The sequence below is a fragment of the Vitis riparia genome, chromosome 3 (assembly GCF_004353265.1).
Source record: "Vitis riparia cultivar Riparia Gloire de Montpellier isolate 1030 chromosome 3, EGFV_Vit.rip_1.0, whole genome shotgun sequence".
NCBI classification, from domain to species: Eukaryota; Viridiplantae; Streptophyta; class Magnoliopsida; order Vitales; family Vitaceae; genus Vitis; species Vitis riparia.
The window spans coordinates 18,568,907-18,581,899 of NC_048433.1; the positions used below are offsets into that span (position 1 = coordinate 18,568,907).

The following is a 12,993-nucleotide window of genomic DNA, read 5'->3' on the forward strand; positions in this document are numbered from 1 at the left end:
CTAAATACCCTTTAATAAACATATTATCAAGGAATATTAGCTTAAGCAAGAACCATTAAGACTCATAGGAAAGTACTTGCTCCTTCATAATCCAATTTTGAAGTTAACTTTACATTTCATTATAAAGAGTCAACTATACTTCAATATCCTATGATATCATATTGAGATTATACACTCAAGTCTATGGCTTACTAACGACTACATGCAAGCTCGTCATGAATCAATGTCTGTAATCTAATAAGTAACACTATCAACCTCTCATAATTACCTTTATCATTCTTGAGTTATAGATCCTCCTATAATATAATCAATTGACATACTCTAAATCACAAAGAGCATGCCTCAAATTCCAATTAAGGAATTATTGTAGCCATAGATTTCATAATCACATGTCTTTAGGATTACTAAGAGGAAACATTGTCTCAAACTTGTGAGATATTATGGTGCTAATCTTAAGAATACCTGTTGTCACCTACCTTAATCACTGGTGACTTAATCTATAGGGAATATATGACCACTTTTAAGTCTAACTTTTAGATCAAAGCTATTAAAGACCTTAGTACTAGCTCAATATTCTCTCAAGGTTAAGAGCTCATTCAACATAATAGTTTGGAAAATCATGACTACCCGATAGCTAATGTCATGATTCATTATGTTAGAAAAATTAGGCTAATCCAAACCTATGGTAATCACCTTAGAGGAGGGGTGAATAGGGTGATGGTCTTTTTTTGAAAATTTAAACTATGTGAATGTAAGAGACAAATATATGCAAGTATATAATAAAACAATGTAAAGGCAAATGCATATAAAGTAAAAGAGTAGGGAAGAGAGAATACAAAAACAAGATTTTTATAGTGGTTCAGTGCAACTTGACCTACATCCACTCTCCTCTAGCTTCAATCCCAAGCTTGAGGTTCCACTAATTCAAGGCTTCCAGACCAAGCCTTCAAGCTATATAATTGGATTATGGTTTTAATCCACCATCTTGGACTTTTGGCTCCAAGCACCCTTTACACTTCTCAAGAGATACCCCACTCTTGAACAACCCCTCAAGTGATACTCCACACTTGAGAATCCTTAAGTGATACCTCACACTTAGATTCTTCCTCTCAAAGATATACAAATAATTTCACAAACTCCTAGTACAAAACTTTAAGCTCAAATGATACAAGAAAACTATGATTGAATGGTGCACTAATAATATGCAAGTTTTAGAACAATGGTGCACTCAAAACACTCTTTCAAGGCTCAAATATATTCAAGAAAGGTTTGAGAAGGTTAAGATCATAAACAGTGAAGATTTGGAGCCTTTTTATAGAAGAAAACGACCAAACCGTTGGAGGTTCGACCAATCGAGTTAGGGGTTGACTGATTGATTAATCGTTAATATTTAATGTTTGGCAGGTGACCGTTGGACCTCGACTGGTTGTTATTCACACCTTGACCGGCTGAGGTGGGAGTCGACCGGTTACTGTTCACACCTTAACCGGTTGAACAACTGTTCTAGAAGAGAGAGAAGGTTTTTTGCACCTCTTGACTGATTGAGCATAGGGGTTGACCGGTTCCTCATCCGATTCAACTGATTGAGCCGTTTTTTGCTCAACAACCAACCTTTTCAACTTAAAACCTTTTAAACAAATTTGGAAAACATTTGACACAAGTTTTTAGTTGAAGACATGAAATCATCCAATTTTAAAAATTTAAAACAAAATAACTCTCGGATGATTTTGGTGTATAAGTAAAGAATGTAATGCATGAAAATCCTAGTGCACTAACAACCTTACAAAGAGATCTTATGAAGCTTAGGTCTTGAAAAACACCTCTATTTGAGGTCATCTTCTTCTTCATGATTTATCTTTGGCTTGATTTGTCTTTGTGATTACCACTTTGGAAATTGTCTTGCCTAATCACATTTTAAATATAATCATTAGTTCTAAACCTTGTTTTATTATCATCAAAACCAAGATTAACCAAACTTTAGTTTCACAATCTCCCCCTTTTTATGATGTCAAAACCAAGGTTGCTAAACCCCCCCCCCCCCCCCCCCCCCCCCCTCCCCCCTCAATATATGCTCCTTTGAATTTAGAAAATATTCAAGTTTAGAAACTTTAAGGAGTGTATTAAGGGTGCTCAAAATGATATAATCAAACATAAATAGCACAAAGAGCAATTTAAAAATAGGCAAGATATTATTATTGAACATGATGCATACAAATATGACATATTAGACACATTGCATCACTATGGATAGGATTGCTAAAATCAAATATTAATATTTCTTCCCAAGTTAGCAACCTACCATTACTTCTCCCCCTCTTTGTCATCAACAAAAAGTCTCAATAAAGCATATAAGGAGAATCACATGATATCAAAAGTTAAAAATAAACAATAAGCATAATATAATTTCTCATGAAAATGAATCTCTCCATTTTTTATTTGAAAACTTTTTCCAAATAAAATATTACCCAACCTTAGAGCATTCCTAATTTAAAGCATGATTCGGAAAAGATATATGGGAGAACATATGCATTTAAAAAGATATATAACATGCATTGAATAACACTATTAGAGCACACAAGCATATGATCATTCAATTTTACCTAAATATATATTAAAAAAAAATCTTATTTTTAATCCAAACCTTGGTTTAACAAATATACCAATTTTATCAATATGATACCAAAAGTTCTATTATTAACAAAAATTATACCAAGTGTTAGTAAAATGATAAAATGATATTGCAAATTAAGCTTTAGAAGTGATATCATTATTAATATTACCAATGCATTCTTTCCAAGGTAAGCATGTCCTCCTTCTTGCATGGATCCCTACAAAACAAATTAAGTAACCTTTGGTACCCATATCTTTTTGGGTCCTAGAGGATTAGTCTTTCTTCCCTTTGGAATCCAAAATAATTTAGAGTTTTGAAGAACATGAGGGGATTTTCTTAAGGGACAAACATCACTAATGTGACCTCCTCTTCCACAAAGATTACAAATAGTTGAAGGTGAAAAACTAGAGGCTTCCTTTACAAAATAATTTTTAAAATATTTTTTATTTTTGAAAGGCTTGTAGCCTAGCCCCTTTTTATCAAAAATGCACTTTTGACTTACCAAAATCATATGAAAAGTTTTTTGACCATTTGAGAATTTTTGTAGAGAGGATATTAATCATTCATTTTTCTTTTTCAACTCCTCATTTTCCTTTTCAAAAGAGATTTTTGTCTTCTCAATATTTTCAAATTTCTCTTTAAGCTCATTGAGCTCATTTTGAAGACAAGAAATCTTTTTCTTGAGAGAGACATTTTTGAACCCAAGTTTTTCAAGATCAAAATATAATTCTTGAAGTACATCTTGAAACTCATTATAGTTAGAGTTGGAATTTACCCCATCTTCATGTTCCTCCAAAGCCATGAAGCACATGTTAGCATCCTCATTTGTGCATTCTTCTTCCATGGAGTCTTCATCACTTTCACTCTCTTCATCTTCATCATCATTTGTTAAAGCCATAAATGCTATAATTTTCTTATTTTCTTCAACTTTTTTATGATTGTTTAAATTTATCTCATAAGTCATGAGTGACCCAATGAGTTCTTCGAGTGGGAGCTTGGTGAGATCCTTTGCTTCTCGAATGACCATCACCTTTGCTTCCTATTTCTTTGGTAGAGACCTTAAGATCTTCATAAATTTCTCTACTTTAGTATAGGTTTTTCCCAAGCTTTCAAGTTCATTCACCATCACCATGAACCTAGAAAACATTTCTACAATAGATTCAAAATCCTTCATAGAAAATAATTCATAATCATGCACAAGGATGTTGATTCTAGACTCTTTAACTTGGTTGTTTCCCTCATGAGTGATTTCTAATAGTCTCCAAATTTCTTTAGTCGACTTACATTTCCAAACATGATTAAATACATTTCTATCAATAGCACAATGTAAGATATAAACGGCTTTGGCATTTTATTGAACTTTCTTTTTATCAAGCTCATCCCATTCTTGCTTAGGTTTTGAAACCATCACTCCATTTTCTAATTTTGAAGGAATACGGGGACCATCTTCAATGACATCTCATAGATCAAGATTAATAGATTTTAAAAACCAAGACATTTTTCCTTTCTAATAGGAATAATCGATTCCCATAAAGAATGAAGGTCGGTTGGTTGAAAAATTTTCAATGTGAGATGAGCTTGATGGATTAGTCATTACCTCTTAGACGGTTAAGTCTTAAACAAGAGGTCTAGCTCCGATACCAATTGTTAGAAAAATTAGACTAATCCAAACCTATGGTAATCGCCCTAGAAGGGGGGTGAATAGGGTGATAGTCTCTTCTTGCAAATTTAAACTATGTAAATGTATGAGAAAAATATATGCAAGTATATAATAAAACAATGTAAAGGCAAATGTATATAAAGTAAAGGAGTAGGGAAGAGAAAATGCAAAAACAAGATTTTTATAGTGGTTCGACACAACCCGGCCTACATCCACTCTCCTCTAGCTTCAGTCCCAAGCTTGAGGTTCCACTAATTCAAGGCTTCCAAACCAAGCCTTCAAGCAATACAATTGAATTATGGTTTCAATCCACCATCTTAAACTTTTAGCTCCAAGCACCCTTTACACTTCTCAAGAGATACCCCACTCTTGAACAACCCCTCAAGTGATACTCCACACTCGAGAATCCCTAAGTGATAACTCACACTTAGATTCTTCCTCTCAAAGATATACAAATAATTTCACAAACTCTTAGTACAAAACTTTAGGCTCAAATGATGCAAAAAAACTAGGATTGAATGGTGCACAATAATATGCAAGTTTTAGAACAATAGTGCACTCAAAACACTCTTCCATGGCTCAAATATATTCAAGAAAGGTTTGGGAAGGTTAAGCTCATAAACAATGAAGATTTGGATCCTTTTTATAGAAGAAAACGACCAAACTAGCTATTAAGGGTTTGATCGGTCGACCGGTTGACTAGTCGTTAGCATTTAATGTTTGGTAGGTGACCATTGGACCTCGACCGGTTATTGTTCACTCCTTGACCGATTGAGGTGGGGGTCGACCGATTACTGTTCACACCCTAACCTGTTGAACAACCATTTTGGAAGAGAGATAAGGTTTTTTGCACCCCTCGACCGGTTGAGCATGAGAGCCGACCGGTTCCTCATCTGGTTCAACCAGTTGAGCCGTTTTTGGCTCAATAAGCAACCTTTTCAACTTAAAACTTTTTAAACAAATTTGGAAAACATTTTACGGAAGGTTTTAGTTGAAAACATGAAATCATCCAATTTTAAAAATTTTAAACAAAATAACTCTTGGATGATTTTGGTGCATAAGTAAAGAATGTAATGCATTAAAATCCTAGTGCAACAACAACCTTACAAAGAGATCTTATGAAGCTTGGGTCTTGAAAAACACTTCTCTTTGAGGTCTTCTTCTTCTTCATGATTTCTCTTTGACTTGATTTGTCTTTGTGATTGCTACTTCAGAAATCGTCTTGCCTAATCACACTTGAAATATAATCATTAGTTCTAAACCTTGTTTTGTTATCATCAAAACCGAGATTAACCAAACCTTGGTTTCACACATTGTATGTCATTTCCAATGTATAACGATACACACTAATACACTCATCATAGGAAACTCATCCTAACGACTAAAACAAGTCATTCCTCCAATTAGAAGTTAGTACACCACAACATTAGCTAGATTGCCTAAGTTAATGAACTAAGTACAAATAACTCATTGATCTTGCAAAGAACCTATGACTTGTATCTTTCATTCAACTTCTTATGCACTTAAGTTATGTACAACACAAGTGATGCAGGTATAAATGTCCAACATAAATAATGTAGTGACAGGATAATGTAGGAAAACTAAAATCATAATATAAATATTAATGAATTTCATCTACTATTATATCATGTCATGCTTTTAAGGGTTCTATCCTAATAGTAAATACATAAAGTTGCATAAGAGCTACTAAATGGTCTATATAGACTAGATTAATTGAGTAATTGGAGCCCAACAAAGCTAATTAATCAATTAGGACTCAAATGGCTAGTTTAAGTGACCTAAGCCTAAGATGAAGTCAAGTCATTTAAGCCAATTAAAAGCCTATATAAATCCCCCACCCCTTAGGTTAATACTTCACTACTAACAGTCTTGTCTTCCTATTCACTCTAAAGAGAAAAGAACCCTAGCCATCAAGAGGATTCCATCCTTCTTATGTCAAGATTCGAAAAGAACTATTGGGCAAAAGGTGATTGAATTTTAAAGATCTATAGCGTATTTGGCTCATCTTCACAAATAAGAATTGATGTGGGAATATCCAAATCTAAGGCAAAGCACATATTTCTAGATCTAAAAGTTTTTATTACCTATATGCTTCCTTTGTATATGGATCTATAGGGCCTTAGGATATTTATGCATGCACTTTAACAATCTAAGGATAGGAATAAAGAAATCCAAATATTCCCTACAATAGTAATTGATGCATGTGCTCTTGAACCTATCTAGGGTGAAGCTACTCTCAATTCTATCAATCTACACCATTACTTTTACTCCATCTACATCAATAATTCTCACAACCAAAATCCTTTTGAGTGTCTCTTTGGTGTGCCTCTTAAAGACTACATATATAAGTACCTATTTTGTTTTTCTTTAGCCTCATGAATATTATAATAAATGTGATGTCCTACATCTCTTAGGGAGAAAATTTTGGTGTTAGCCCATAATAAAATTAAACATAAACCACAAAGATGTTTAGTACCTTAATATAGGATGCAACAATTACATGTATGGTAAAAAGGAATGGTTTTCAGAATTAGATGAATTAGTCAAAGAGAAAGTTAATTTTGGAAATAAATCAAAGTTAATTGTTTTCACCATAGCCTCCATCTAGTATGTCACATACACTAGGACACTCACTATGGGAAAACCATTCTAATAACCAAGCAAGTCATCCCTCAAATTAGGAGATAGTGCACTACAATCTCAGATGAATTACCCAAACTCATTAATCAACTATGAACAACTCATCACTCTGCAAGGAATCTTATGACTTGGATCTTCTATGCAACTCCTAATGCACCCAAGTCATTTACAATGCAAGTGATGTAGAGCTTATATGCTCAAATATCCAATTAATGCAAAAGGGATAAAGGGAAACCAATAGACATAAATAAATAAATAAATTTATAAATGAATCTTTATTTGTTACATCATGTCATGCTTTTTAGAGTTCAATTTCAACAACATAGTTTTTCAAAAGTATCATTTTAAGAACATACTTGACATCAGTCAAATTATAGTGATGATGTAATTGTTATATGCCTTTATGTGGATGATTTAATTTTTATAGGAAATTGTGAACAAATGTTTTAAGATTTCAGAGAGGCAATGACACAACAATTTGAGATGTCAGATTTTGGATTAATGTCTTATTCTCTTAAAATCAAGGTCTAATAAATGGATGATGGTATCCTTATCTCACAAAAGATATATGTTGAGGACATTCTAAAATGATTGAAGATGGAATCATCATCAACATTTGTCTCCCATTGTAAAGGGATTAAAGATGAAAAAAAAGACATTGAAGAATTAGTAAATACCATATACTTCAAGGGCAAACTAGAAAGTCTTTGTTATTTGACTTTTATTATTCCAGCTATTGTTTGTGGAGTGGGAATTATCGGTCAATTTATGAAAAAATTGTTTGACTTTGCAAGATGTTTACTCAATTATAACATGACAAAAAAAAGGTCATACAAGGATTTTGTGTATGTATTAATAAGCCTGTTTTACTACATTGACAAAAAAAAATTGATGTTTCATGGTAAAAGCAAATACATAATTACTAAGTTTCATTATATTAGGGAATTGTGAAAAATGGTGAGATTGAGGATGAGTTTTGTATATCAGAAGATCAAACTGCACATAGCCATTAAAGGCAAATGTGTCTAGGAAGTTGAAGATAATGTTTAATGTGATTGACTTTAAAGGTTGGCTTCTTAAAGGAGGTGTTGTTGAAATCACTAATCTGACTTAAAAACAAATTAAAAGAATTTTATGAATTTAAGAAACTTTAGAAATTGTTATGAATTTAGGTTTCTTATGCCAATAAGGACTCCTAATTTGATTGTGAATTAGAGTCATAGTGCAAGTATAATTAGTATAATTAGTTTATTACAAATATATATTTATTATTACAATGAAAAAAAACAGACAAAATAAAATGAAATAAAATAGATTTTTGTAAATAATTATCAATACCCAATCATTGTGGGTTCCAACAAAATTTACCATCTTGGAATCAATATGACAGCTCTCATTTGCTCTTTACAAATATGTCAAAACATAAGAAGGAAAATCATTATACCAAATCCTCTTACACTTAAACAAATTCTTTTTTTAAGCTAAAGCATCAACCAACCTACTACCCCTTATATATGCATATACGCTATTATAATTTAAACTTTCAAAATCATATAAAAAATACAACTTTGGTTCATTCTTTTAACAGTGCAGAAATACAGATTCATATCATGTGATATCTCTTAGGTGACAGCGAAAATTTATTCTGAAAATTAATTTTGTCAAGCTCCAACCGGAGGAATATCTTTGGAAATTTTGCCTAGTATCCATGATGTGGATGTGCAATCTGCTACAACAGCACCATTTTTAACCCTTTTCTTTCTTTCCTTTCTGTTTTTATATGGCTGAGGATCCTAATATTCATAGTACTTTTGAAAAGCTCGAGTTTCAGAATTCCAAATGGAAGGTCCCAGAACCTTCTAGAACATCTCGTGGCATCATTGAATGGTATAATGAATCAAATGAATTTCGTAAACCAAATCAATTAACACTAAAATAATAATAATAGTAATAAAATCAAATATAAGAATACACGAGTGAACAATCAATCGAGTAATCCCCTTGCTCACACAATAATAATCCAGTCTCTACACTCTAAAGAGGAAAATGAAAACTACACAAAAGAATGTGTTAAATATATGAACTCTCTCTCTCTCTCTCTCTCTCTCTCTCTCTCTCTGGCTGAATCCTCAGAAACAAGCGTCCAAGAGACAGCAGCAACACAAGGCAGCACAACTGCACATCATTTCCCCAAGAAATCAAGTTCATTAGTCTCCATCTATATATGTGTACACATATATATAGAACAAAGAAAAAAAATTAAGAAATATAGAGATTTATACATACCATCCTTTCAAGAAGCCATCACCCTTGGCCTTGGTCTCCACTGCAGCTGGGTTCTGAGGGTAGTCATGACCATGTTTCATGGGATAACCGACTGGCGGAGGAGCCACATAAGGCCCTGCAGGGTATGCAGTGGCTGCAGGTTGTGGAGGATACCCTGCTACTGCAAATTCATATCCAATCCAACATTCACATTAACTTCATAATTAACTACATAAATGCAAGAAACTTGAACCATGATAAATTGGAGACTCCACTTCTAAGAAACCATTTCCAAGTAACCAAATGCAGTTAAAAGAAATAGGTGAAAGATGGAAGAGAAGTTACCTGAAGGCTGTTTTTGATGAGGGTAACTCATTTTAATTTGAACGAAGCTTAATCCTCACAAACTTATGAAAAAGGAAAAAGGAGAGACCAGAAGCTATAGAGAAGAAGATGAAAAAGTTGTGTTGAAGAATGATTGAAAACAATAGTATATATAGAAGGAAAAAAAAAGTGGATTTGGAGAAGGTTCGTCGTATTTTGAAGACACCGCGTCAGGGAGAACAAAAAGAGGACTAGACGAAGGAATTAGTTGTTCACATACAAAATATACAACACGGTGGCCTTAGTCTTGGCCATGTACGTGGTCTCCGCGTGAGTCCCTTGGCTTCGGAGAAGTTTCCCTGGGCCATGAGCACTTTATTGCTTCCTTCAGCCAAGCTTTAAGACCATTTGGAGTCGGTCCGTTCGATTCTATTTTTTAAGCTTAATGAAATTTCATATCTGTGCTTGGATGATTGAATTTAACTTCACTTTCAATGTTATTTTAGTTAAAGCCCTTCTGAGATATCTTCTGGCTTAAGCTTTTAAAATAGAATAAAAAGTTCAAGTAATTACAATAGTATTAGGGTGAATGTAATATTAAAAAAAATACTTTTATTATAAAGAAATAAAATTTAATATTTTTAGAAAAATTTTAAAAATTTTAGTAAAAATATGGGTCACATTTTAAAATTTTGCCCTAACACATTTAAATGTTATTTTTACCTTTCAAATTTTGGGTTATGGCATATAATAAAGCTCTTTCAATTGGAGATTTGAATTAATTAAAGTTGAAAAATAAAGAAAAACCCTAGCAAGTAGTAAGAATTTCAACATAAAATTATTATTATTATTATTATTATTATTATTATTATTATTATTATTATTATTATTATTATTATTATTATTATTATTATTATTATTACTACTACTACTACTTTACAAATTTCAAGATTTAAAAAAATTATTTTCTAATTATCTAATTGTTTTAAACATACAATTTAATTTGAATTTGATGGATATTTATGGGTCTAATGATCAACCCACCCATTTAGGAATGAGAAATTTTATTTACCAAACTAATATGGAGTCAAATGAATTATTAATATTTGATTTAATAAATATTAACGCGATGAATTATTTCAAGATCAACTCCTATTGCTTTTAGATTTATCCATCCGACAAAAATTATCTACTAATTGGACATATATATGATTTGTTCATTGAATGATGTGATGAAAAGATTCCACTTGTCCGCCACTTTGTACCAAACTTTTAGACATTTTTCAATAATTTATTGATTCCATCATATGTTAAAAATTAATTACTTTATCTATAATCTTAGATATTTATATTCATCATATGTCATGCACTAGGACAAAAAGAAATGCATCTTTGCAAGCATAAGTTGTCAAGCTGTTCAAAATTTTGGCCAAAGCATCCATGATGTCGATGGGCAATCCACTCCAAAATTAGAAGACCACACCTGACCCTTTGTTTGAGGATGAGGGTTTGGCCTAGCAAGCCCTGAGAACCTCATATTTGAAAAGCCCAGATTTCAAAATTACGTGTTGAATGTCCTACCTTCTAGAACCTTCTAGACCCTTTGTTTGAATGTCCTTTCTTATGGGAAAAAGGATTCGTTGCTTCCTAAGGTGGGTTAGGAAAGTTGGGTGGCTGCTACAATCAATTGGTAATATAAGAAAATTTTAAAATATTTATGTCATAGAAGAAAGTCATATTATCTACAAATAATATCTTTTAAAATTGATTTTTTTTTTCTATTTGCAGTTTTAGAAAATAAGAATAATTATCATTTTAATTGTCAAACAAATTTATAAGTTGGTTGATGATGGAGTGAGTGATCTTCAATTCCATATTTATTATTAGTAGTATACTTCGGAGGGGGATTAATCTTAAAGAATATTTTTTAAAAATAAAATTCTAATGTAGTTGTTTACCAAATTGAGTTGTTGATTTAGTAGAATAATCAAACTTTGAACACGAGGCACTTATTATTTGTTAATAATCCATAGAACTTAAGTTGTTTTATTTCACTTGATGTGACCAATGAGTATTTTCAAAACTTGGGTCCATTTTTTCTAAACAAATTTCATCAATCTCCCAACTTCTCTTTCAGGTTAGAAAATAAAATTTGAGAAATTTTTGTGATTTGTTGATCGAGATGTTAGAAAGGTTGATTTGTATGATTTAATTGTTGTTGAATTTGTCTACTATCTTTATAAATTATATGACTTTGCTCATTCTTAATTCTCGGTATTTTGAAGGATAAAGTATTAATGAGATTATTATTAAATGTAAATTGATGCATTGTTGCATATATTTTTATATTATTTAAAAAATAAATATAAAAATAAAAACTTTCATTTGAATTTGTTGCATATATTTTTATATTATTTTTTAATGCATTTCTAGCTTGAGGTGGAAGAGATTTGAAATGATTTCTCTTCCATCATTATATGAAGCAAAAATGACATTTTGAATAAAGACATTGGGAAAAAAAAGAGTTTCTTTCTAATAATAAAATGTTTTTGTTTTTAATAACATTCACTTGACAAACATTAATGTCAAGTTTATAAACGAAACATAGTGAAAGAATCTGATAATTTGGTAATGAAAAGGCACCATTGAAATTTATATAAGAATGTTTTATAAATTATAGAGAGAGAAAAAAATAATATATATCATAAAATTAAAAAAATAAATATTATTAATATGTGTTTATTTTTAATTCATTTAAAATAAATATTATTTTTAAAATTAAAAAATAAAAATATTATTAATATTTGATTGCTCTATATTTATGAAAATATCAATTAAAATGGATTCTTAATATTACGTGTACCACTTCTATCCTCTTTTAATTTTTTTTCCGTAGAGTCATCTTCGATTCCATATTATTATTAGTATACTTTGGAGGAGGATTGTTTTAAAAAAAAAAAAAAAAAAATCAAATAATTCAATTCTTTATATGTAATCGTTTACAAATTTGAGTTGTCGATCCATAGAATAATCAAACTTTTATCACAACATTTAATATTTGTCAATAATCCATAATATCCATCTTGAGTAGTTTATTCCACTTGACGTGACAAATGCCTATTTTCAAAACTTGGATCTATTTTTTCTTTGGCAATCTTCATCAATATCCATCTATCAAATTCATTCACCTAATTTTTTGAATTATTATATATATAGATATATATGGATTTTGCAATAAATAAATAAATTATATAACACATAATAATGTAACATAAGCATGTAAAGAAAAATATTTATCTTACTATAAAAGTTTAAAAATACCAATTTTTATTTAAAATTAGAATTAAATTAATAATTTAGCATAAATTCTATTATGATGAAATAAAAAATTATTATTTAAAATTTATATAAAAATAAGTAAAAATGTAGGTGAATTTTAATTTTATTTTTATTTTTATAATATAAATAAGAT

The 12,993-nt window shown here is 30.9% G+C and overlaps 1 protein-coding gene across 1 annotated transcript; it reads right to left on the reverse strand.

The window, feature by feature from the left end:
- Positions 1–8,856: 8,856 nt before the first annotated feature.
- On the reverse strand, positions 8,857–9,672 carry LOC117909582 (cysteine-rich and transmembrane domain-containing protein WIH2-like). Its single transcript, XM_034823642.1, has 3 exons — positions 9,543–9,672; positions 9,219–9,378; positions 8,857–9,107 (listed from the first exon to the last, which is right to left on the reverse strand). The coding sequence occupies exons 1-3, from the start codon at positions 9,571–9,573 to the stop codon at positions 9,062–9,064; spliced, it is 237 nt and encodes a 78-aa protein (XP_034679533.1). The 5' UTR covers positions 9,574–9,672; the 3' UTR covers positions 8,857–9,061.
- Positions 9,673–12,993: the final 3,321 nt, after the last annotated feature.